The sequence below is a fragment of the Haemaphysalis longicornis genome, unplaced genomic scaffold, assembly GCF_048455015.1.
Source record: "Haemaphysalis longicornis isolate Haplotype H1 unplaced genomic scaffold, Haemaphysalis longicornis Haplotype H1 scaffold_2, whole genome shotgun sequence".
NCBI lineage: Eukaryota > Metazoa > Arthropoda > Arachnida > Ixodida > Ixodidae > Haemaphysalis > Haemaphysalis longicornis.
Window position 1 is genome coordinate 151,641,627 of NW_027526295.1, and position 27,119 is coordinate 151,668,745.

Below are 27,119 nucleotides of genomic sequence, written 5' to 3' on the forward strand. Positions count from 1 at the left end.
AGTAGAAATGTTTTATAACCCAGAGTTGCGAATTGGATGGGTTATCAATTCATTGCCGCACTGCGAGCACGAAAACACAAATGACGGCGCTCCCTGCGGCGAAGGTGTCGGCGAATTCGGAGTTGCGCCGCTGCTCATTCGGCAGAGCAATGTATTGTCGAAGCTGACGACGGTTGCGAATCGCTTTGAATAGCCACACCTTTCGTGCGAACGCCGGCTCCTACGGCGTAGACCAGCAGTACAGGTGGCTGATAGGAACGCAGCTTGATGAATGTCACTAATTCAGGCAAGAATGACTTCTCCAAAGGTAATCGATTTCTTTTTTTATGAGCACAAAACCTTTCTTTGTATTACAAACTACAAGCGCCGAAACGTTTACAAATAGTTTTTAAAGAACTCCGCGTCCTGCTGTAGTTGGCGGCAAATAGCAAACCTGCTCCACAAAGCTCCTCGACAGAGTTAATGCCGCGTCTGCTTTTTATTTAAACACGCCGTTTTATTTCGTACAAAACCAGTTCTTGGTCACTACCTTTCTTGTTCGCCATGTAATTTGTGAACGGACAACCGGGCAATAAGAGTTTTTTGTCAAAAAAAACACAATTTGTGCAGCCATATAGGCCCGTTTCGATCCTACGCAATCCGGTTCCAGAACTACTTAACATTCCCACTGAAGCGTAAGCGCCACCGCCGTGTTCGCGTTGACACTAGCACCAGTTTCCCCATTAGTTATTATTGCATGAAACTCTATGCCCGTAGCCACTTGCCCCACATGGAGTACAAAGGTGGTTGTGGACAATTAGCTCAAAAACAGATTAGGTTCCCAGTTACACACGTTCCATGGTTGGAGGTGGCTCAATTACCGCTGGTGATAATCAGCCAAAACAGCTCAAGCTAGGTATACAGATGAAACTGACATTAAGAGCAACCCAAGCAGCAGCACAGGTGTGAACCGATTATGATACACTGAGAGGGAGCTGTTGGTCCGAGGCGGTGCCTTCTTCAGCCGCAACCGAACAACTGCAAAACTGGGTTCTGCACGGGCCATTCTAAGCTCTTGCGGCTTTGAAACATGGCTCTCTGTGTAGCGGTGATGTAGAAATCCAGAACGAACGGTATAAAAAGGTTCAGTTTAGTTAATACTATCAATTTCCTTCGGGTGCAGGCAGTACCAGAAGCTGTGAATAACTGACATATCCGATGTTAAATAAAGAGCAATTTGATGTTAAATGTGCGACCTAGAAGGGTTCAGCGATTCTGCAGAGTGCTTTCAGTACATTGTATTAATTAATAATACAGTAGAGAAAGGTTGGGTAAGAAAAGGCATTATTGTTATGACGTGGTGTGTAGGTGTTAAATGTCGTACAAGCATAGGACACCACCAATAGCCAACCATATGACTTCGATCAAGGCAAAAACTCATCCTTTAATTTTTGTATTGATTTTTTATCACCATCATCTTCGTCTTCAATGTCGTATCACTATTATAATCATTACACACAAACACAGACGCACACACAGACGCAAAGATTTTTTGTAAACCCTCAAAAAGTGCATTTCAGCAGTCGGACTCGAAAAAAATATAGTACAGGTAAATCATGGTTGAAAAAATAGTGCGAAACGACACAGACAGAATTAAAGGAGTATACAAGACAAGCGCTGATCAAGTGGCTTGAGTTTCTTTTCTAAAGTAAAATATGCTGTTACACTAGTAGGGGCATATCCCTCGGAGAAAAAAAGCGCTAAAAAACACGGCCTAAAACGAAGAATGACGAGACAGATGGGCTAGTAACCACTGATTTATTCCATGGAAACACAGAGGTATAGGTAGATTGTCTACACACACACACACACACACACACACACACACACACACACACACACACACACACACACACACACACACACACACACACACACACACACACACACACACACACACACACACACACACACACACACGCACACGCACACGCGCGCGCGCGCGCACGCACGCACGCATGCAGGCACGTACACACGGGCGCACACACACACACAAACCTATTATTTGCTGTTACACCTTGTAAACATATAATATACCCATGTAATATATAATAATCCCGCCCGGCGGGCATTTTTTCTCTACTTTCTTTCTGTCTTTCCAAATTCTTTATCTGTTTCAATGACTTACCACGTTCTCCCCTTTGCCTTCCGAGGCTTTCTTGACTGCCAAGCCTTATTTCTGTCTTAGTTCAACGAGCCCCTCATTTCCCGTTCTTATTCGCTATAATAAACACTAAATACAGAATAGCAGTTACAGACCGAATGCAGCAATAACAGGTAGATTATGAGTATTCCATACCAACATCATTTTAATGAACTATTTAGGTAACCGTTCACTATAATCATGGTGCTCTTAAATTCTACTTAGGAGCAGTAGTATCTTGAAATCAGTATGTTGCTTACCATAATTACTACATTCCTCCTTGTCACCCTTAAAACTCGAACGGAAACAAAAGTTTAGTATCTCTGAAAAGTATTCGTGTGAGATTTTGCTATAGGCGTGGAATATTACCTCATCATTCTTTTCCGTAACGCGTGCCCTGCCGTTACCAAGCAGCGTAAGCTTTAAGCCCCGACGCTGAACGCTGAGCACGTGTACGCAAGTTCTAATGCTCGATAAATCCAACCAGAGTGCTAGATTTTGGGGTTAAAAGCGCATCAGCACGACATATAGACTGCTAATATGAGCCAACGACTCACATGACTAGAGCGAGGACAAACAAAGGGCAGTTTTTTTTTTGTTGAGGCAAAACTGTTGATGCAGAACAAAATAGCACGAAGCATCATCATCATCATCCGCAGCAGCAGCCGCAGCAGCCGCAGCAGCAGCCTACTCAGGTCCACTGCAGGACGAAGGCCTTTCTCTCTCTCTCTCCCACTGACCTCCAACCGCTCCTGCCCTGCGCTGCTCGAGTCCACAGTTTACCCCCGAAGTCCCGTATTTCATCTCTCCATCGTGTTATTGGGCTTCTCCTTCTCCTAGAGTCATCTCTTGGTTTCCACTCTGTTACCCTAATTGCCCACCGGTTGTCTTTTCGTCTCACTGCATGTCCAGCCCAAGATCATTTCTTTTTTCTTTATTTGAACTATGGTATCGTCAACTTTAGTTTGTTCCCTGATCCAGGTCGTTTCCTGTCCCTGTGTGTTATTACTAATATTATTAGTTCCGTGGCCCGTTGAACTGACCTAAGTTTGCTTTCTAGTTTTTTAATAGGGCGACAAGTTTCAGCTCCGTATGTGGATGTTCCCTCCCATGAAAATCACAACCACTGTTGCTGGCTTCAAGCGAAAAGCACCCATGCCGGCCCCAGCTTTGAAATTCTTTGCCTCGGAGCTCATTAATACTTACTATAGAGCCCATACGTATGTGTACGCGGATGGATCAGTGACGGGTACCTCTTCGGCGATTGGAATTTGGATTCGCTCGTCACGAACGACCATTTGCGTCCCACTTAGCCACAAGACGTCAACGATGGCTACCGAGCTCGCTGGGCTGCGGGCTGCTTTTTACTGCATCTAAAGCAGCCACCCACTACATGGGCTTTTTTCACTGATTCCCGGTCCGCTCTAGTATACACACTAAACTTTTTTACACCCTTTTTGGCCGAAAAGGGTGTAAAAATCTTGTCCCATGGCTAAAATCCTTAAAAGGTGTTTTGGCAAAAAAAGGTGTATGAATGAAAAAAGGGTGTTGAACTCAACACCTTTAAAAAAGGGTGTTGAGGATGTTCAACACCCTAAACAAGGGTGTTGAGTCTCACTTTTTTTTGAGGTGATGGCATGCGCAGAGGCAATGTCAAACGGCGGAGCGCGCAGCATTCAACACAGACAGCCAATACGTACAAGTTACAGTTGGGACACGGGATGCAAGCGGTACAGGGAGTGCCTACTTACTTAGTAATACATGTGCTGTTCTTGCTTTTATACCCAGCAGAGGAAAGCCCCCAGATGGAGTCGGTGGACTTGTCGCAAAAAACTGATATTTTAGTGCTAATTTTGGAAGTATGGATTTTACTACGAGAATATACAAATCAACACGCGGATTTGCAAAAACTTTTTTTAATTACGCGGTAGTTTTTCTGATTCGTAACTTGTAGAATTTTATTAAATACCATACAAATCTTTTCTGCCACCTCAACACCCTTCAAAAAGGGTGTTCATTATTTCAACACCCTTTTTCCCAGAAGGGTGTAAAGCTACAAATTAGGGTGTTCGAAACTAAGAAATAGGGCGTAAAGAAAAAAAGGGTGTAAGAAAAGACCGCCAACGAAGAAAAAAGGTGGAGAGACCTCCCATTTTGGAGGCATTTTGTACCTGTTTACACGGGTAGACTGAACATTCTCTACAAGCGGGTGGTTTTTTTTGGGGGGGGGGGGAGTTGTACCTCACAATGTTTACAGCAATATGAATTGGCATAATTTATTACCAGTGAAGCTCTTTAAGCTTCAGGAGGTAGTTTCGGTGGCATTAGCAAAAAAATACAAAGAAAAAGAACTGGGGCACCTGTAAAGGGTGCACCACCGCAGATAGGGTATTATAACAGTGAAGTCGGTTTTCGAGCTGGTTAGAGTGTGAGCACAAGGGGCGTATGCGTATCCGCACCTCTTACTGTACCATTTCAAAGGTACTAGTCTTTTTTGGATTCTAAAAGGTAAAAAAATGCGCGCAGCTTGCAATAGTGGTGCAAGGCTGGAGAAACAGCAACGCTTGGGGCCGACCTACCTTGTTTCCCTCTTGGATCTCCTGGAAATGGGGAGGGGGGGGAAGGGGGGCACACTTGAACAGCCTTGTAAAATCCGGTTAAATTTGGCCTCATCCCTGAGCGGTCATCCTGGCTTAGCAAGAACATTGTAAAGCTGAGCAAACATAACAAAACTTAGCAACACCGGAAGAAACTAGGTCGACCCCCAGCTCCGCTGTTCTTTTTTTGCAACTGAACACCTATTTCACACCGTTTCAACAACCCACAGAAAGCCAAGCGTGTTGCAGCTGGTAAACATCCTTTTCGCCACACGACTACAGCCTTCTTAATTTTGAAGGTTCAAATTGGTGTTTCACGTGTCAAAGCTAAACTTGGGGCATGTGGTGCACCGTATAAGGAAATGAGCGATCATTGCATAAGAGCAATTTTTTTTTTTGCGTTTGGAAATTTCTTGCGAGTAGAGGAGTATATGAGGGGAGGTCTTCTTCTTTACAGTGCTATTATGCATCCGAACATGGCCTTATTCAATGAACAGCTGAACACTTTTCCACACCCTTTCAACACCCTAAGAAAAACCAAGGGTGTTGAAGTTGATCAACACCCTTTTTTTCAAACAAAAATGGCGTAGAGCTAGGAAAAGGGTGTTGAGACTCAAGAAAAAGGGTGTAAAGGCCTCCCAACACCCTTTTTCCGCTTATGCTACACCGTTTTTGGATAAAAGGGTGTAAAAAAGTTTAGTGTGACTATCGAAAGATCAGATGACATGGTAGATACATCATCTGCACCACCAAGCAACACAACAGCGGCACAGCGTCGAACTGCAATGGCTTCCTGCTCACTGCGGAGTCGCGGGAAATGTTGCAGCTGATACTGCAGCCTCATCGGCCCACAGCCTCTCTGTTCCACTGCTACCCGGTCCTTTTACAAGAAAGGATGCGGTAACCCTCGCACATTCGTTTGCCTGGAGAACACAGCGGTGTATTTGGACAGGCAAGAATCGTCTCTACACGCCTCTGCATAGCATTGGCCCTAAATGCGGCTTCAAGATGCCTCCTGGGCTCAGAAACTATGAGAAAGCGGTATTGCACCACCTACGTCTCAACGTGGCGTACACACGGCATTTCCTCTGCAAAATTCACCAGAAAACTTCATCACTCTGTCCAACATGCCATGTAACAAAAGACATCAAACATGTCATCTGTACCTGTCCAAACTTCACAGTGCCAAGGCAGACTCTCCTAACATCTTTGTGTATGGCACACCACGCAGGCCTTGAACTTAGGGCAGTTTTGGGCCCTTGGTCGGACCCGCGCCAGGCCGTACGGGCTACCAAAGCTCTGTTGATGTTCTTGCGTAGTACTGGCTTGGAATAATTGTGCTCGTTCTTTCATTATTTATTTATTTATTTATTTATTTATTTATTTATTTATTTATTTATTTATTTATTTATTTGTTTATTTATTTATTTATTTATTTATTTATTTATTTATTTGTTTGTTTATTTATTTATTTATTTATTTATTTATTTATTTATTTATTTATTTATTTATTTATTTATTTATTTATTTATTTATTTATTTATTTTAGTTCACAGACCCTCATGTTTTCGTTCCTTCATATGGCGTAGCATGCTAAGCGATATGGCTCGGTTAACCTCGCTTTTGCACCCGCCACGGTGGCTCAGTGGCTAAGGCGTTGCGCTGCTGAGCACGAGGTCGCGGGTTCGATTCCCGGCCGCGTCGGCCGCTTTTCTGATGGAGGCGACAAGCAAAAACGCCCGTGTGTACGAGATTTCGGCGCACGTTGAAGATCCCCAGGTGGTCAAAATTAATCCGGAGCCCTCCACTACGGCGCGCCTCATCGCCTTCGTTGCGTCGGCGCGTTAAACCCCACAATCAACCTCGCTTTTACCATTAAATGCATTCTCTCTCTCCGTATGTCATCACCGGCAGTATGCACTGGTTGTAGATGTTTATTTGAGGGACAGAGGTAGCTTACTTTTCATTATTTAAGAGTGCTTTCCGAGTACTCCCCAACCCATGCCTATTCTGCGCCCGATTTATTTCTCATGGTTAGGGTCAGCACTAACCATGTGTCCGAGGTAGATGTATTCTCTTACTTCTTCTAGCGTTTCATATCCTTATTCCTCATTACTTTAGATCTATTCATATTGGTTTTGATCCCCGTGGCCGTGCTTTCAGGTTGAAGTTCCTCAAGCATTCTTTGCATGTGTTCTGCAATCGCACTCAGCAAGACTATGTCGTCCGCAAACCTCAAATGGCTCAAGTATTCCCGTTTATCATTAATCCTATGTTTTCCCAGTCAAGCTTTCCAAATACCCCCTCCAGGCATGCTGTGAATAGTTTTGGCGAGATGGTATCTCTCTTTCTTACTCCCTTTCAGATCCGGAATTTATCGCTTTGCCTGTGGAGGGTTACCCTGCCCGTGCATCCTTTATGTGTCTTCTAGAACTATTATGTCGATTTCGTCTATTCCCTGGTCTTTTAGGGCTTCTAAAACGGCTGCGACGAGCACAGAATCAAACGCTTTCTCGTATTCTATCAATGCCTGGGGTTTAATATACTATACCGATTTTTCTCTCACTTGATTGAAAACATGGATGTGATCCATGGTTGAGTACCCTTTCCTAAACCCAGCCCACTTTGTAGGTTGTTGGGAATCCAGGCTGTCACCTATGCGACTAACTATAACTTTGGTAAACAGCTTCTTAACAACTGAGAGTAGCCTGATGAGTCTGTAATTGTTGAGGTCCTTGGGATCTCCCTTCTTATGAATCAGAATAATATTGGCGTTTTTCCATGGGATATGGACACTTTTTGAGTCTTCAAGCATTCCTAAAATAGTACATCAAGCTTTTCCACTACACTACCTCCTCCCTTCTTCAAAAGATCTACGGTTATGCCATCGTCTCCTGCAGCTTTTCCTGTTTTCATGTCTTTCAGAGCCTTTCCAACGTGTCTTTAGTTACTAATGGGGCATCGCAATATTTTGAGTTTGTACTCTCAGTAGTCCATGGCCTATAACGTCGCTGGCGTATACAGTCTGGTGTAGAATCGTTCCGCTACCTTTATTATCTCGTCCAAGTTGTGCGTAATGTTATCCTGCTCATCTCTAAGTGCGTACATCCTGTCTTTGCCGATGGCTAGCTTTCTCTGAGATGCTTTCAAACTTCCCCGTATTTGAACGCTTCCTCGATCACTGCCATGTTATATGCATGTATGTCGTTTGTTTTTCTTCTGTTAACCAGTTTCTAAAGCACGGGTAATTGAATTCCATCCTCCGCAGTTGACGATTTCATGCTATTACATTTGGCATTTAGTTACTTTGTTGTTGTTGTTTTTTTTAGTTTTCCAGTTTGTTCCCTACATGTTGCTTCTCCCACAGCTGCTGCTGATTCACTGAGCTTGTGCCGATGTTAGGTCGCCATTTCGCCTGTCTACACCGACCTCGTTCGGCTCGTTCAGAAGCGCGAATTTGTTTTGAAGAGTTGCTTTAATCTCGTGCGATCTGGCTCTGACCGACTCCATGCGGGGTATATTAATTTTCACTAGTTTCGTCCTTTCTCTTCTGAGATTCAGCCTTGCATCTAACCATCCTACGATCGCTGCTCCGAATCTTACTTAGCACCTTTAAGTCTTGCACGATACCCGGGTTGTGACTGAAAATAAAGTCAATTTCGTTTTTGGTTGCATTATCGGGACTTTTACCATAAGGACTTGTAGAGGAATTGTACCATCAGAACTTTTTTTTCGGTTGTACCATCGTCACGAAACCCCAACCATACAAATCGTCACTGTAAAAGATGGATTACCGGTCATTCACTAACATGCGCTGCAGCTGCAGGCGTCCTCTAGACTTGTCATGAAGTTCCCCGGCTATACATCAAATATAAACAGGTCTATATATATTTTCGCTCATATTGCAAGCCCCCCCCCCCCCCCCCCCCCCTTACGGAACAAAAGCGGGTATACCTACGAAAACAAGGCTCCAGAAATGCTGAAAGGGAAACTGCGTGGCTGCCCGCTTTTGAAATTTCTGTACGTCCCAGTCTGCTTATGCGCATGCCTAGCTGTCATCACACAATTAATAACTTTACACAGTATCACAGGTTTTGCCTCACCGGGAAGTGCACTCACTCAATTTCTCACGCTCGCTGTTTTAATGCATACAAAGAATGCTGAAACATACTGACGAAGGAAATCTATCTGGAACTCAAACATAAGCAAGCATTCAATACGTCAGCAGAAGTTTGTGCGTTTGAAAAAAATGCCAGCTGGGTGTCGCTTAGCGCGGTCTACAATCCCCAGTGACTCATGGGGCTCGCATTTCTTAAAAACGGTAGCCTTCCTCGGCTACGTAAACATTTAAATTCAGCCACGGCCTCTCTATCCAGTCGTTAATTCCCCAAATCACATGGAAAAAGATAATTAAGAATTCTCTGCTAACTACACCCCCCGCCCTCCGTCCCAACCGTGTAATGTAAGCCCGGCATTTGCACAAAAATGCATAATAGGCAAAGCTGACACATGTGACGTTACAATAGCGCAATACAGATAATTGGTCAACGAAAATTTCGGAAAGGATAATAAAAGACTAGCAATGCAGTAAAAATGAACTAACAAAATCAAACATTGTGTACCTGATACACCACCCTCACAAGATAAAGACAAAAATAAAAAACCGAAACGCTAAAATAAAAGTCGGGAAAAAGCACCAGTCGTATAACGCCCTACATTTGCATAAAAATGAATCATTGGCGAGGTTAACAAATGTAATCGTTATAATAGTGCAAATAAAAATAATACGTCGAAAGAAATTAAAAAGGACGAGATATAAAAAATGAAAAGCTAAAAAGTAGTAACAATGAGGCAACAAATTAAAAACGTGTATCTTATCAAAACTAACCACACGAAAACAAAAATAAAACCCTAGAAACATACTCTGAAACAATAAAAAAACGTGAAAAAACACCAACCATGTAACCTCCTGCACACACACACAAAAGTGCGGAATTGGAAAAGGTATAATCGTTATAGTAGCGCCGATAGAGGTTATTGGGCCTAAGATGAAGTTCAAAATGAAGACAATCAGCATATGAATTATGCTCATAACAGTAGACAATTCTCGGAATTTCCGCAAATTTATAACAGCCAGAAAAGAAATTTGGGCTCAGTCACTGCTGGGGAGCGTACCCACTATTAATGCATGAAAAATGGGAGTACTAACGATTGACTGACACAGGGTACCTGCTTTTTGTTGTTGTTTATTTCAGTCAGCCACGCACGGCAGATCACTAACAGGCTTTCAGAGAAAGACAAATAGTTGTGTTGTGCCGTGGCGCGTCACGCGCACCAGTGCTGGATGTGATGCCGCGACCATAAAAAAGTTGGACTTCATGTCTGAATTTCAAAGTCTGAATTTGTGAGTCGACTGTGACATACGAAAATGACAGCAGCACGGGCGTGTCGTAATTCTCAAACCCACAAAGTTGTATGGCGTCATTACGCGTTTAACCCGCTTGTTCTGAAAAAATGGCCCTGAGTCTATGGCTCCAGATGTATAGTTCTTCAAATAAGGCCAAACTATCGACTGAACCTCCTAGCAGTGAACACGCGCAACGCTGACGCTACTGCACGTCTCCTGAAAATAAAAAAAACGTTCAGGACATTCCTGTCAAAGGAGTACGAGCCTCGCCCAAGCGACTGCGGAGCGGGAAAGATCAGGGACGTTCAGTCGATCTGCCTGACCTTGAAATACTCGTATAGCTTTGCGCCAGAAGACACCAGTCAAATCTGTGCGTCGTCTATAGACAATTCGCAAACCCTTGGATAATTTGCCTATAGGCAAATTATTCAAGAGTGTTCGGATTGCCTTTTCCACTGAAACAGTGCCTGAGCACCATTTCCTAGGCTACACGCGTTACCGCGTATATGCCTTTGTTCAGACACGCAAAGAAAGCGCCAAGTGCCAGTGTTTGGGCCCCGTGGCAACCATGTGTAGACTTCCGAGTCGTTGTGCTCGGTGCGGTGGCAGTCACGAACGTTTTGCGTGCAACGATGGTAATCTTCGGTGCCCCAACTGTGGGAACAGTGACGAGCCAACGTTTGCGCGCTGTCCGGCTCCTCTGAAAGGGAAGGCCGTACACAAACTCAAGGGTGACAAAAAAATTGACTAACCTGGCAGGAGCAACGGGGGAAAGGTGATGCCTGGAAAAAGTCGCCTTCTAAGTCCAGCAGGTCGCCAAAAGGCAAGCTACGGCTTCCAACACTTTACATGCAAGCTTAGACGAAGACTTCCTGCCCCTACCCGCTTGCGGAACCATGAAATCTGCGGCAACCTCCACAACAGCACCCGTGCCGTCAACTTAGTCGACATCCACTGCGACGCCGGTGTCACTTCCTGCACCCGTAGCTGCGTCAAGTGTGACAGCGCCTGCAGCTGTGTCAAAAAGTGTGACAGCACCTGCAGCTGCGTGATCAAGTGTGACAGCGCCTGAAGCTGCTTCATCGAGAGTGACAGCGCCTACGGGGTCTCCCGGTCGGCAGGCTTAAGCCTGAACAGGCCCAAGCGCCGTGTTCACCAAAACTCTGGGTACATTTGTACGCTTATCACTTAGGCAGTGGAGGCCATTCGAGTTTTCCTAGCCTCGCTCTCATCTCCGGTGGCCAAGGGTATTGCCACAGTTATTGACCCTGTATTGCCTCTCCTCACGCAATGACGATAGCGAGAACTTCCTCGGCACCAAAATTTTTGAAAATACGGAACAAGGCCACTGTGTTTCAATGGAAAGCTTGCGGTATTGGAGCCGTCTTCCGGATTTCCGACGGTTTATTCAGCAGCACCACTTTTCGATCATCGCCATATCAGATTCGCGGTAACGCGTGAACATCCGTCTCTCTGGATACACTGTTCTACAGTCTACAACAGGCGCGGCTCTTTCAAGAGTGCTCGCTATTAGGAACGACCTGACCTACATGGAGCATACAACGCCTCCAGACGAACCAAATGAGTATGTCGCAGTGACTGTCAAAAGTTTTGCGCAGCAGTTTTCGCAGTCCCTTATCGCCGCACACATTCCACCTGATGCTGCATTTAACGTGGATCGCCTCCAGGAAGATTTTAACGCGCACCATCCCTCCTGGGGCAGCAGCTAGGACCTAGGCAGCACTGGGGCAGCACTATACATGCAGGCGACTCTTCGACGTGGCTTGCTGTAGCGGCTTGACAGTCATTAATACCGGTGAGCCCACGTTTAACCAAGGCGCAGTGTCCAGCACACTCCATGTCACCATGGTCTCCCTCGGACTGTCACATAGAGCCCACTGGTATGTCGACATCGAGTCACAAGGAAGCGATCACCTTCCTACATATGTCTTTCTGGATGGCCTATGTGGAGGGCCATTGAACCGAGAAATTCGTTGCCTGGAAAGGACACACTACTTCGCTCTTATTGAGGAGCTCGATGTGAATTTTGAACCGTACAACGATCTAATAGACGCCATGACACGGGTGAGAGATTCCTGTAGGAAGGTTTTCCAACTATCATCTTGGGGAACAGCGCGAACTAACGGGACACAAATAAGAAAGAAGTGAACAGGACAAGCGAACAGGAACAAGTGAAGTGAAGTGAACAGGACAAGCTGTGGCCGATTCGTAGTACCGAAGGCTCCGTGCGGTGCGTCGCAGAGCTGAAAGGCGTGCTCGTAAAACGCGAACATCCGAAGGCATACGAGTCGCTAGACGGGCACAGAGGCACGTACAGCGACACATGAAGATATTGGCTGAGCGGGAATGGCGCTTGTTCTGCTCAAAATTAGACCCGCGCAAACCTCTCTCGAGGATTGGGAGCTTAGTGCGTAGCCTACGGGTGCCGCCTAGTTCGCTGAACTCATTTTACTCTATTGCTCTGTGGCAGAACCACCATGATCTAGACGTCGCTGAATGTTTCTGCGCCAAAGTCACCGGATTGTCGGCTCCAATCTTACGTGCAACCCTGCTAGCTGTCTCTTTGTCCTCTGCAAATGTGACCGTCGTAGACAAGCTATTCACAATGGCAGAACTACTTGCTGCCTTGTCTTCCGTAAACAAGTCTTCTGCACCTGGTCCAGATGGCATCAGCTATGCAGCACTGTCGTACCTTGGAGACAAAGCTGCTTCCTTCTCGGCACATACAACCACAGCTGGGAAACAGGCCGCCTCGAACCGAGCTGGAAGCGCGGTCGCCTTGTTCCTGTACTCAAACCCGGCAAACTCCCTACGGAAATTAAGTCTTATCGTCCCATTGCACTCCTCAGCTGCGTGGGGAAGCTGTTGGAGAAAATGGTCCTGGTTCGCCTAGACTGGGACTTGACAAATCGGAATCTGTATGCCCCACGGATGACTGGATTAAGACAGTCCCTTGTCAATGACATAAAGAGTGCGAAAGCCCAGCGTCGCATCACTCTAGCAGTATTCATTGACGTTATAGCAGCCTTTGACTGTGTGGCACAGGAGGCGATAAGATCTGCAATAGAATCGGTAGGCATCGGAGGTCTCATATACACACAGATATCCGATTACCTCTCCGACACATCCGTCGTTATGTCCACAAAGGATCCGTCTTTATGTCCGCAGTGTCGCGCGCGGCGCGCCACAGGGTGCTATTTTAGCCCAACTCTATTTAATATCAGCCTCATTGGCGTTGAGAAGGGCGTGCCACATACTGTTAATATATCGCTCTATGCTGATGACATCTGCACCTGTAGCTCTGACGGCAATAGGTGTGTTCTACGAGCACACCTTCAAAAAGCGATCAAATCTAAAGCAGACTTTTTGTCAAGATGCAGCCTCGAGATTCCGGCTAAAAAATGTGCGGCAGTACCCTTCACCAGGCGCGATGTCTCCCGCTTTCATATTTCACCGCCAAGAATCCCCATACCCTTTGTGTACTCACACCGAATCCTAGGCGTAACAGTTTACAGGTCGATGACGTGGTCCCCACACGTTCGTCTCCTAAAAGACAAGCTGGGCTCCTTTGCTCAGGTGTTACGCATGCTGACCAGCGGCTCAGGAGGCTAGTCTAGTTAGGCCCTTCCTACGTCTCTACTCAGCACTCTGCGAAGGGCCGATACAGCCTCCCAGCGCACGGTCCCCTTTCCAAGGTCAACAAAAAGCTGCTAGAGTGTGCAGGCCCGAGCCCTGTGGTTTTGTCTTGGCCTTCCGAAGACAACTTCTACTCTGATGACTCTCCGAAAGTCTAGGCGTTTCTCACCCAGTGTACTGATCACAGAGGAGCAGCTTCACACACGTCTGCGGCTGGCGACTAGGGCTCCTGGACATTTGCTAAGCTCTAGCTCCACCTTAAGGGTACAAGACACTCTGTGTCAGAAGTGCCCTGCGCCGATTCATCTCCCGCCCTGGATCTACACCCCCTGACGAATTGTCACCACAATACCGGGCATCAGCAGTAAATCCAAATTTCCGACTCCAGCCCTAAAGTACTTTACTCTAAAGCACATTTGGAACTGCTACCCTAGCCTAGAACATAGTTAAACCGATGAATCGGTGACGGCCACCTCATCTACGGTCAGAATCTGGATTCCATCAACGAGGGCCACAATTGTGGCCAGGTTAAGCCATAAAACAACGTCGACGACCTCAGAACTTGCTGCTTTGCGCTCTGCTTTGCAGTACATTCTGGGCAACAAGCTACTGTGTGGTTGATTTTACCCGATTCACGAGCGGCGCTTCAACAACTGGCCTCATTCTCGCAGGAACAAATGGCACCCGAAATACACGCTCTGCATACACAGCCTTCCAGCTTGCTGCACGATGTAGTGCTAGTGTCTACCTGGGTATTGTGGGGTGATTGGGAATGCTGTGGCTGACGAAAACAACAATCAGTAATGAATGACAGATCTGAAACGTATCAGCCTTTGTTTAGAATTGACCCCGCCTGCACCTTCCGAATGCCGTGCGGCGTGGGTAAGCGCGACGAAGTAATTGTTCACCGCATTCGCCTCAACGTGGCTTTTACCAACCACTACTTACACAAGACACGCCGAGTTGCCTCCCCTCACTTTCACGCTTGCAGTGTTCGTGAGGACCTAGAACATGTATACTGTGCGTGTGTGCCCGTTTTGACACTCCACGGGAAACCATGAAGACAACTTTGGGACGGCGTGTTAATGCACCACCGAAACTTTGCGACGTCATAGGACCATGGCACTCAACTGCCGTGGCAACACGGAATACAAGGGCATTGGTGTCATTTCTCCGTGACTCCGGCTTGAACGAAACTCAATGAACGTTTACATTAACTCTACTTTCGTGATTGTGCTGGGTGCCTGTTCCTGCGTCCGTCAGTATCTGTATGTTTATCTGCCTTTGTTAGTGTTTGTATGAGTCTTTGTGATCTTCGCTTCCTTCACTCCCTTTCGCCCCTCACATGTTCATATGGAGTAGCAAGCCAGGCTCGCTGCCAGGCTGACTTCTCCACATCTTTGAAGGTATTCCTCCTCCCTTTTCCACAGCTGCACTTAATGGCCACTTGTGAGAGTTGTGCACTAGTCTAATTACGTTACTGCATTAAAGTTTTGGAGCGAAAACTCTACTACCCCATGACTAGCAATGGCTTTCATAGGGTCGCAAGAACATTGGGCCGTCGGAGCGCAAGTGTGGCAGATGTGACGTCACGCCCGTGATCCGCTCCAGAGAGGCATTGCAACTATACACTCGATCGGAGCCTCACCGCTGCGGTACCACGCTTGCTTCGACGGCGGCACTTGGTCGTTCAATCTCGCCATTATAGTTTTAGCACTCCGTATGCTCCGTCCGTTCCGTGCTTACCGTGTTGATCGGGACCCGACTGCGCCTGTGCACGCGGGCCCGTGATGACTAGGTTTAGAAGTATTAAGTCTTTCAGGAAGGGATGGTAAAGTTTTTAGAAAGATTTACAAGCACCCTTCTATGACAACGTCGCGTTCAAAAATTCCGTTTTCCTCGCACCATTTTGATGCAGTTTCGATGACAGAAAGATTTCGCGCTTCTCTATACTTTCAGGAAGGGGTGGTAAAGTTTTTTTAGAAGATGTACAATCATATCCTTCCATGAAAAAGTCGCGTTCAAAAATTCCGTTTTCCTCGCACCATCGTCCCCGCTGAATTGATGACGTCAACTATGAGGACACACGTGCGAGTGCGTAGGGCTAAATTAAGCGGATTCCTAGCATGATAAATCTGTAAACGCCTGTGCGCGAACAACAAAAAGTCAATATTAACCGATAAACTGGTAAAAATTACAACTTTGAAAGCTCAGGTAGCATGAAAGCGTGTTTTCAACTGGTGTGACGTCCGTGAACGGTGCATGGGGTTTTACCTACTGCCGCTGACTGCAGATAAACTAAGGCTTTGGACTTGCTGTATATGGCCAAATAATGGATTAAATGCCCTTAATTGCACAATACAGGCTCAATTAAGGCTTCTACTAATACACTTCAGAGTCCGTTTGAGGAATAGTGGAGCCATCTGGAGCAGAAATGGTATCGTATTTCAACGTCGTGTGCAGCGAAACAAGCAGACACGCAGCCAATTGCTTTCTCTCACCGTCTGACTTGTCGTCTGCAGCTGCAACGCAGAACCTCACAAGGAGGATCTGGTACCTGGCCTGCGTGGAGTACCTCATGGAATACGGGGTACGTATATGTGATTTGCAGTACCGCTGAAAGGACGGCGAAATGTGCGGCCACGCAGAAACTTAAAGGAGTACTGACACGAAATTTCAAAGCTGAGATAACTATGTAAAACGCTTCCTTTTCATCAGGAGATATCTCCCAGCAAGTTTCAACAGCAACCGTTCAGCGAAACATATTTAAAATTCATTTTAATCTTCGCCCGCACGAGAAAGCCCAGAGCGGGCCGACGTGACATCATCTGCTACGTGCCCCAAACTGCCGACGTCGGGGCTCCCGTGACGAAGCCGACGCGCTGGCTGTGGTTGGCGCGCGCTGCTCGGGCGTGTGTACACGTCATGGTTTTGGGACTGACGTCATGCTGCCCGGGCCTGTGGGGACGGCGAAGACCTCGGCCGGTCTGGGCGCGCGCGTGCGCTCGCTCGCACGCGCTTCCAGAGAGGCAGCGATACGGCAAGAATGGTGACGCCATGTCATACATGCTGTCATGGCGGCCGCTCGGCGTTTTTTTTGTCGAAACCAAAACTGGCACGAATAAACGACGCCGTAAATGAATGTTTACGCTGCGCTCGACCGTCTAATCTGTAATTCTATGATTAGTGGGCTGGTAGGCACGCATAGCAGCGAAAAAAACGTAACATAAAAATTTCGTGTCAGTACTCCTTTAAGGCGTGCATTTCGCTGGCGTTTGAAGGAGAACTGCAAGCGTAGAGTTTCATACTAATATATACTAAAGGGCAATCTGATGCTGCAATCGCGGGCCGTCGTGGGCACCGCCATTGCAGCTAGCGACGTTCCTCGCCTACTTGGCTCGGCTAGCCACAAGGCTTCTTTTTTGTCTCGAGGCCAGAATTAACAAAAAAGGGTATAATCTTTTTCTTGTTCATTTTGTATGAAGCTTCTAAATTATCCCTAACAAATAAATATCTTGGGAGCTTAAACAGTGTAATAACAAAACCAATTTGATTAATCTTCTGCAGTAATATTGTTGCTTTTTTGTAGCCAGACGCAACTTTCCAGCCTGTTCATGAGCCATATGCCAAGGACAAGTGGAACGTGCCTGCCCGACATGACGGAACACTTGCTGAAGCACGGCTCGCCTAGAGAGTGCCGTCAGATTCCCTTTAGTAGATATTAGTGTGAAACTCTATGATTGCACGTACATGAACTAAAACTCAAAATGTAACTGGAGATGTTCCCTTTGGCGACGAGAAGGAGCCCCACCGAATAACTGCTTTCTGCGTGCCGAGAATTATCCTCATTATTTTCAGCACTACTGGTTTCTATGGGATACCCCCTCGTGGTCGGCAAGCGCACTGTGTACTAGAGTTCTTGGTCACAAGAAAGCGCTATAATAATCAAGGTGTGCTGTTAGCCCGAGCCTTTTCAGCATAGCATGCCGCCTTTTAAAGCGAAGCTTTAGTGTCCTCACTGATGCCGTTGTACGCCAATACGCCCTGCAGGGAAGCAAACTTTCTCTGACGATGATTATGAATCGCGTGCAAAGTGAAAGCAAAAAGCGCTTCCCGTGGGCGGAATCGAACCTAGGTCCCTCGCATTGCGAAACCGTCGTCTATCCGACTGCTCCATTCCGACATGGTCGAAGCGAATGCCAAGCAGTAGGTACCGATTCGCGCCGTACACCCCAAAGCGACCTACGATGTGAACACCCGAGAGTTGCTGAGGGTATTCGAGAAAAGTGGCGCGTACCTCCACAGTCGTACATACTCGCAGTGCGGGATTGGCCAACCAACGAATCCATCACGAGAAAGCTTCGCGTTCGCCCACCGTCGTCGTTAGACGGAAGGGTGCATGGATTTTGCACAGGAGTTCTTGAGTGTTCCATAAAGTTATCTTGCACAGCTTAAAATTGAGCGGAAATTTTCGGTTTAACCAGGGTGCCTTTTTGTTATTAAATACGCGTCTGAGAGGAACGTGCCGATTAATTAGCTCGTTTGCTTTGTTTTTAAACCTGCTCCAGTCAACTTCAATTGAACGTTCGAGGTGATCAGGCAAGAAAACGTCAAGAAAACCGGCCGGATCACTGTTTTTGGCTGAATAGTTAGCTTTGCTATAATCTCTCGTCTTTTTGAAACCTTTTTTGTGATACCGCGAACGGAGGGAAAGTAAGCGAAAATTGCAGTACACCGTGGTCACTTAAACCAGGCAAGTGCGTTGTGGTTGAAATGATATCAGGTGATGACAGAAGTATTAGGTCTAGAAGGGAAGACGAATCCTGTGTAACACGTGTAGGGTTGATAACAAGCTGTGACAAGCCGAAGTCCGAACAAACAGTGATGAAATTGCTAGACCCGGATGAAAAAGGATCAGAACACGGACATGGTGCGGACCAGACAATGTTAGGAAAGTTAAAGTCACCCATCAAAACAATTCCCATCCCGGGGTATACCGAACCGCGATAATGTTTAATAAGTCATGTAAAGCATTATTAAATGATGAATCAGTTGAAGGTGAGCGATAAATAACACCTATAATCATTTTCTTAAAATTTACTTTCACACAACACCATATTGCTTCGAGTTCAGAAGAGATGGGAATACAGAAACAATCATAACATTCTTTAACAGCTAGCAACACACCACCACCAGTTCTATCGCCTCGATCACTGCGATAAATCAAATACTTATCCTTACAGCTAAAATAACTCTGCATTAAATATTTTACTTGTCAACCAAGTCTCCGTTAAAGCGATCATATCGGCGCTACATTCATTAATTATTGCACTGAGGTCGTCTCTTTTGCGGAATAACCTCCGAATGTTAGTATAAAGGATTGAAAGAAACTGTTGTTTGAAGGCGCAAGCATCACTCCATTCGTTTCTCTAGTCATTTGCCTCGAGTGCGCGGCCAGAGCGAAGGGTTCGGGGATTGGTTACTTCCGCACTTAATGTTGGACCAGCAGGGCCTATTTCATAAACAGTCATTATCTGGACTGTACCCGTATTGTTTACCGTTCATGAGAAGTTTATTATACCGAAGTTGACCCAGAATGCCGAAGTTGACCCAGTTGCCAGAATACCTGAACTGTTTTTTTACATTCTTGGTAGGCCGCCTGTGTGCGTCAAAACAATTTCGAACCCGCCGCGGTGGTTCAGTGGCTGAGGCGTTGCGCTGCTGAGCACGAGGTCGCGGGTTCGATTCCCGGCCGCGGCGGCCGCTTTTCTGATGGAGGCGAAAAGCAAAAACGCACGTGTGTACGAGATTTCGGCGCACGATAAAGATCCCCAGGTGGTCAAAATTAATCAGGAGCCCTCTACTACGGCGCGCCTCATCGCCTGCGTTGCGTCGGCGCGTTAAACCCCACAATCAATCAATCAAATTATGCCGAAGTTTAAATGAGACATTTTGCCCTTTGCCAAATTCAGTGAATTTTTTTTCTCGCGTTTCGGGTTGCCAAGCAAAAATCTTCGTTCATGGCCACCTGACTGTCCTTAAGAAGTGCACGCTAAGACAGAACAAGTTCCTTTGTCCTTGAAGTGGAAAATTTTACAATGATTGGTCGACGTTTTTCTGGTGTGAATTGACCGATTCTGTGGGCGCGTGATATTCTGTCTTCTCGTATGTTTAGTTTTAGGGTGTTTTTAAATAGTGATAAGATTTTTTTCTTTCTGATTGTTCAGCGGATTCCGTGGCGACATCCGGCAGACCATGAAAAATGAGGTTGTCACGGCGAGAGCGGTCTTCTGCGTCATCTAGCCGTGTCCGGAGGCTGTGGGTGTCTTTTTCGATACGGCTGACACTTTCGCGAACTTCACAAGTTCGGATTGCCACTTTTCTAGCATAGTCTGAGCTTGCACATTCTCTAGTCTTATTTTGATATCAGATATCGCCTCGAAAACCGCACGTTGTTGTTCTTTTATAGTTCTGCAATAGAATCCGCCATTGTGCTTTGGACGCTTTCCATTCTGATATAACGCTCATTCATAATTTCAACGGTTTTTAGGACCTCGTGAAGTGTATCATCGGGACCGGGGTTACTCTCAACATCCCCACACAAAGACAAGAACAGAGAACAAAACAGTTCTAACAAGGCTTCGGGGCATGGAAGCACGACTACAAAGACATCGTCAGACTTAAAACAAGTGCATTTCAGTTGGTAAGGGCAACTAACCTGGATTACGAAGAAGAATGCGTGTAAGCGTCTCATCATGGTAGCGCTTCCATGCCCGCTGTTCAGGGTGTGCGCCGTGCCAAGCTTTAAGGAACTCGCCGCAGGCATCAGCGATAAAGTTGCGGCTGCGCACTGATGATCGGAGGCGATGCAGTCGAAAATAAGGGCAAGATGCGCACTGCTGTTGTTGAAAACCGGCTCCACGGGGACGCTGAATGTTGTCCTTTGGGCTGGAACCTTGGATCGGACCTCGCACGCGCAGAGGTACTTTCATATGCATATCTAATCATTCTGAGGCAGCAGGATGTCTACGTAAGACTAGTGCTCAGCAATGTATGCATGGAGTAATCCTAAACCGTTATCGCCGGAAAAGCCTTCCCACCTGTAACAAAAGACAACGTTCTTTGTTGCTGGCAAGGCTAGACGGGCAAAAGGCTTAGTTTTCTGGACGAAATCGCGTGGCAGAAACAAAATAAGCAAAGGACGATGGTAACGATGATGATAAGTACTAAGACGTTGCCGTAAAGTTACTTAAAGAGTAGTGCAGTCGTGCACTTCGAAATTATGCGTAAGAACCTTAGTCACACGTACGTGTGACTAAGCAGAAGCCAAGCTTTTCAACGCCTTGTCGCGGGTAATGAACATGCCGTCAGTTTTTCTTGGAAATATTCATTAAAACGTGCACGGCTATATCAAATACTCCTCTACCCGGAAGAACGTAGCAATATCAGACACCTCGCGATGCCAGGAATCATGTTTATAGTAGCAGCAGCGAACTCCATCGCGCTCGACAAAAAGGTCAAAAGAAGGAAAAGGTCGCAAACGGAACGCGGGCAGCGTGACACCGTTAATGATGTGCCATAAATGTCGTGTGAACGTCATCGGTGAACTGTGACAATCAGTGCTAAACGGAAACCCAGCTGTTTCTAAGGAGGCCCGAGCGTTGAGACGAAGTCGCGCTGCAACTTAGTGTGACAAATAAAGCACAAGGGCAGCAGCATCCAGTGCCACACGAATAAAAATTTTATACTATATGATTCCAACACTTCCTCCAGTATTTCAGCGGCCACCGTAGCGACTGCGTTTTAGAGGCCGGCTTTCTATAATAAACCGTCTACCCGCTCACATACCCGCACGCCTAGGTGTTGTCTCGAGTGATCGCGTGGCGTTTAGCTGTCCTTCCCGAAGGCAACGAGGCGCCAGTTGACAATTCCACTCAAAGGTTCGCAATTGTTTTGACGCACACAGGCGGCCTACCAAGAATGTAAAAAAACTATTCAGATATTCTGGCAACTTGTGAACTTCATGTTAAAAAGTACAGTGCGACAGACCAGGGACGATTTTTTTCCGCGTTCTTGAACTGAAAAGAGAAACCCAACATGTCAACTTCTTTATTTTTTTCCATTTTCGCTTAAAGCGCCTTGACACTTGCGGTCAATTATATACTTGCTCTTTGTAGGGTGACATAGAAAGTATAACAATGCGGACCTGATTGGAGATCTCCAATTGCATTTAATTTGGAAGCATTATGCTTCAGTACCCCACTCATCTTCATTCCAGCCAAGAAAGATGCTTTTTATCCGAAGGAATGCAAGTATGAAAAACTTTCAAATTTCGCGCTCCAGTGACGTGTAATGGGCAGGATGACGTCATATGAACCAGCAGGAAAAACATATTTTCAGTGTGTTAATTGCACATCGCCATTCACGTGATGCGATCAAACGGAACTGGAGTCCCCATATACAATCATCCACTCATGGTTAAATTGGCGGCCTCCAATCGCACAAGCAAGATTCTGTGATGTCAGAAAAGTTACCGGAAAGTGGCTAGGGGGTCGCCACCACTGCACATGTTTTCTTTATATCTGCACTGTTTGTTTAAAGTTTGCGATAAAACAAGTATCACTGTTATCGGGACAACGCAGTGCTCTAATAAACCAAACTTGTATTTTGTCTCCATAGCCACTTTAAACGGTGACATAGAAAGTATCTATCTATCTATCTGTCAGATGAAAAAAAAAAAAACCTCGGCTATACAACGAAGGCTAGTTTCAATTCTATTCCCAAATACGACTCCAGTGAGGGTGAACGAGGATGTAGGCGGCTTTAGAGTTCAGGCGGATTTTAATTGTTGCCTTTTGATGCAATGCAAAACATTACCTGCTCCCCCCTTTTAGGTGACAACCGCTGGTCCTTTAGCTATAGTCCGCAAGATGATATCAGCATCCACTGTACACTGTCCGGCGTATCCATGTGCATGATGGTTCTGCGTGTGACGCTTTCGCTTCGCCGACGAGATGTTGCCGCTTCTGGACTTACGCCTCATGATAACTCTCAACCTTTTTTTTTTTTTTTTTTGGAACAGCTGGAAAATGACGCCAACTACTGCTTCGGCAGTGTGAACACTAAGGGTTGGGACGAGGCCTTCAGATTCTTTTGCGGAGACAAAGAGGTAAGCATGCACTGTGGCCTCGTAGTTGAGGTAACTGGCTCGTTGCGACAACAAGCCTGTTCCGTTCATAGTCAGGTGGTCATTAAAGCATCACATGGCCCGTCCTGCATGGGAAAATCCAGCGTCGCGTCAACGGCGTGCCAACGGTCCCATTGCCTGAAACGTCAACATACTCAACCCCAATTCCCATCCCGCTGCAGATGCGCAATCCACTGCCATAAGCTGCGGAGTCGTCGACCCGCCCACAATTTTCCCATACCGACACGAGGGAATTAACTACTGACGATGACAGATGCCGTTAGAAAACCATAGCCCATTCGTATACGGACGAACTCTTGGCGTGAAATAAACATATACGGTTGTTTCCTGTAACACGTGCGAGGAGCTCTAAGTGTCTATGCATTTTAGGCACCTTCGCCCAAAGGCTTATAACGCGCCCCATGGGCGTGGTTTGCTGGACTCCGGCATCCAGAAAAGGACTCTAGTCCACGACAATAGTGTCACATCCGCGCGCGTATGATTCCATACTCACAATAACCGTTCCCACCTGACAGTAAAGCCGCGACTCCAATTAAACAGAATATTGAGCTATACTGAGTTACATTCGTTTACGAGTTGCTGTGTTCACGAACCAGACACGCCATTGAAGTGCCCGCGTGGCACCATAAGAGAGAAATGCAGAAAACCATGAAATAGTCTACTTCTCCCGGTCGTACGACTCCCGAGAGAAACAAAGGTGTGCGGAGGGTTGCTCTGGGAAAAAGCAGCGCATGAGACAAGCACAAAGAAAGGAAGCTGGGGCAACATCTCGCGTGCCGTAAAGATGGCTGAAGGATGGCACTTGTCAGCGAACGGACGCCGTCGCCGACGTTGTACATTTGCCAGATTCAGACTACTGTACACACGCCGCGTACGTGTTTCACTTCGTTTCTTTTCTTTCCTTGGACTTCGTCTAAAACAGCTGCAAAGAGCCGTGCTTGATGCTGGCGAGGCGAACAGCAACAGGCGCTCGCGGTTTTCTCTCCAAAGCTGCGAGTGGCAGGTGCACGCATATAAAACGTGAGTGCAGAGCATAAAAAGGCACTTGGAACGTACTGAGCGCAGATGCGCAGAAATAAATTCCGTTACAAGCATAAGGGTCCAGAGGAACACTAAAGAATAACGTCACCAAGATGCCAATTAAATTGGTAATGCCCGCAGGATAATAATAACAATTATATAGCAATACAAATATTGGTTGACTGCTGCACCAAGACAACAACAATATTCCTAATCTTTGTTCTCAAACAACCGTTTTTCTTATTTTTGCTCAAAAACATTTTGCCCCCCCCCCCCCCCTCCGCGCTGTTCTCCCACTGTTAGGGGCGTTGGAAAAGGCGTTGGAAAAAGGACACACCGGGACACTCGTTTTCCAACGCCTTGCGCTAATACACTTCATGCTTCAAAGACACGAGACACAGCAAAGCTGTATACCTCTACCCCCAACGGTTTCATCTCCGTGGAAAAAACGCCGAAGCGCGAAGAATACACTTATACACTGTATGCTTCGCCCCTCCCCAGGTTTCACGTTAGTGGTGACGTCCCGGAATTTTTTGTTTTCCACCAGCGGTTGTCTGTTCAACTGCTCTGTCGGAACAATAACGTTGGCACGACCACAGAGCATACGGTTAGCCCGGTATTCCGAGGCCAACTTGTGCCCGAAAATGCGCGTGAAGGACGTCCTATTTATCGGTCCTGGAGGAGCAAAGACGTGCGGACATATCCGGAAAATTGTTGGTCCCTCCTGATTGCTAGTGCAATAGGTGGGCAGAGGAGAGCACATCTTTGCTCTTCCAGGCCCGATATGCTTCACACGAGGACATAGCGGAAGGTACACCGCGCATTGGTATTCCGGAACACGGTGTAACGTATGGCACAAAGTGAACGGCCAACAAACTTTTGCCACGTTGTCTTGCTGTCCTCCGATCGGTACTGCCGGCTTCTTCCATCTCTTTTGTGGCCACCATAGGCCGTAATGCAGGCGGCGCAACTAATATGGCTTAGTACGCTTCATCTTCGTGCGAAGTGTAACACACGAATGTTTGAATCTCGCGCCCAGGAACACAAGCACCACTTCTTGATGCAGTGCTTCTCAGACCGCGTCAACGAGAACGTCATGTACGACGCCAGGGACGTGGACAAGATGCTGCAGGTATATCGAAAAAGTTCTTGAAACTACGAATACTTCACCGTGTAACAGTATCGTTGTATTCACTGCACCGTTGGAGGCATGCGTGGTATACTAAAGTGTCTAGAACAGTGGTCGGTCACCCGCGGTTCGTGTGGCAGTATTATGTAACCCCAGGCACCACGTCAGAACACCCCCCCGGCAGTCTGCACTTGAGTTAGATAGGAACAAAGAAAGATCGCTTCCAGTGGGCATTGTCCCTATCCTCACACGTAGCCAGATACCGTCTTTGCTTCCTTTCTTTGCACAGGTCCCGCAAATGGGATCAAACTTCAAAAAAAAGCTTCATAAGAAAACTAAAAGAACGTGATTTCTATTGCAGTTTTGACCCTTATTGTCAATTCGCGATTTTTTTTCTCTGTCCGCAGAGCCCCCTTACACCCCTCCTCGAATTGCGCCCCGGCCTTCGCCTTGTCGACTTCATGCAACTCGGCCCTCCGCCTCAAAAAGTTGCCGACCCCTGGTCTAGAACGTACCACATGATCACAAAAAGTTATCCGACCGTCGCCACCTAAACTGGGGGCTTCTATAACAGTATAGTGCCGCTGCAAAAACATATTTGTTTCGAGAAATAATTGTGAGCCACAGCTGAATATGTGCTTTTGCCGCCAAGAATCCAGACATAACCACGCACACAAAAACTATATGTTGACGCAACGAATGACTTTGCGGCAAAGCTAACACACGCGGAAAATTCGCGCTACACGCACAAAGCCGGTTAATCTCCGCTTCTGTTTTCCGGCTTGGCGTAGCAGGCAGTGCTTCTCACGGCGAAAGCAGGCACCGAAGACAAGGCGATGGACACTGTTAGAAAGGACACGTCTACCAACCGCGCATGAAATTACCCATTCCTAGCACGCTTGGCCACAAACAACCTCATGGTTGATGCCGATAGGTTAACCATGCGATCGGGGATCGCTTATCATTGTCACCATCATCATCATCGTTCTGATGGCCAGAAGATGGAGAGGCCCATCCTAGAGTGCACTCCCATGCAATTCCTTGCAGAAAGTGCGGGAGTTCTCCGTGCCCTTCCCCAAGGATGTCCACGCACCGTCAATGTTACTTCGTTGCCACGGCTGACTTGCTAATTTCGCGACGTCCACCGGTTCCTTCGGCGTCGGCGTAAATACGATAGACAGCTACATTTTTGAACGACACTGGAGGCGGAAGAGGCGAGTACGCCGAGTTTCGATAGATTTCGCGGTGTCCACCGGTTTCTTCGGCGTTCGTGTGCATCGGCGTGCTCGGTCAGCTGCTATTTGAACAGAAGTAGCAACGGAGAAGACGAGGCGCTGCAAAGGAGAATGGCAAAAGGTAGTGGGCTCCGTGGACATCCTTACATGGCGGGAGCGACTTCACAAAAAGTTACGCAGGGTGTCAGGGCCTCTCCATTCTCGACTTCGTGAATTCGACATTCTGGCCGGAAGCGCCTTCTTATAGGCTCTGGTGGTGTCACGTACTTCCGGCTCACAAAATGGCTGCGTTTGCATTTGTAATTTTGAGGTTTAGTAACGTTTAAAAACATAGGCTCGAAAGACATCGGGCTCCGATCCTCTACCTCCATAACCTGCTCTCCCTCTTATGTCCTTCCCTTCCCCTCCACTTCAATTTCCCCTCGTGCTTCGCTCCTCTCCCCCTCCCCCTGCCATTCCCTTCACCCCATTCTATTTCCTTCCTCCCCCTTCGTACTCCCACATCTCTCCTTCCCCCTCTTATCGTATCATTTCCCTCTTCCAGTTTCTTTCACCACCACCCATTCTTCTTCCTCCACTCTCTACCTCCCCATCATAATTCCATTTATCCACTCCCACTCCACCATTTCATTTTCCTCCTCGACGGCCTTCCGCTACACTTCTTTCTTCCTCCTCCCATCCTGC

At 46.8% G+C, this 27,119-nt stretch overlaps 1 protein-coding gene across 5 annotated transcripts in view; it reads left to right on the forward strand.

Annotated features, from left to right (window-relative positions):
- The window catches only part of LOC144167450 (uncharacterized), a 37,234-nt gene that overhangs the window by 1,293 nt on the left and 8,822 nt on the right, over positions 1-27,119 (forward strand). For 3 of the 5 annotated variants that reach the window (XM_077696708.1, XM_077696712.1, XM_077696711.1), the window contains exons 2-4: positions 16,366-16,433; positions 22,926-23,012; positions 25,111-25,203. In XM_077696708.1, the coding sequence (XP_077552834.1) occupies positions 16,366-16,433; positions 22,926-23,012; positions 25,111-25,203 (248 nt within the window). Of the gene's footprint in view, positions 1-16,365; positions 16,434-22,925; positions 23,013-25,110; positions 25,204-26,979; positions 27,049-27,119 lie in introns of those variants that run through there. The other 2 variants (XM_077696710.1, XM_077696709.1) reach the window with 2 other exon arrangements.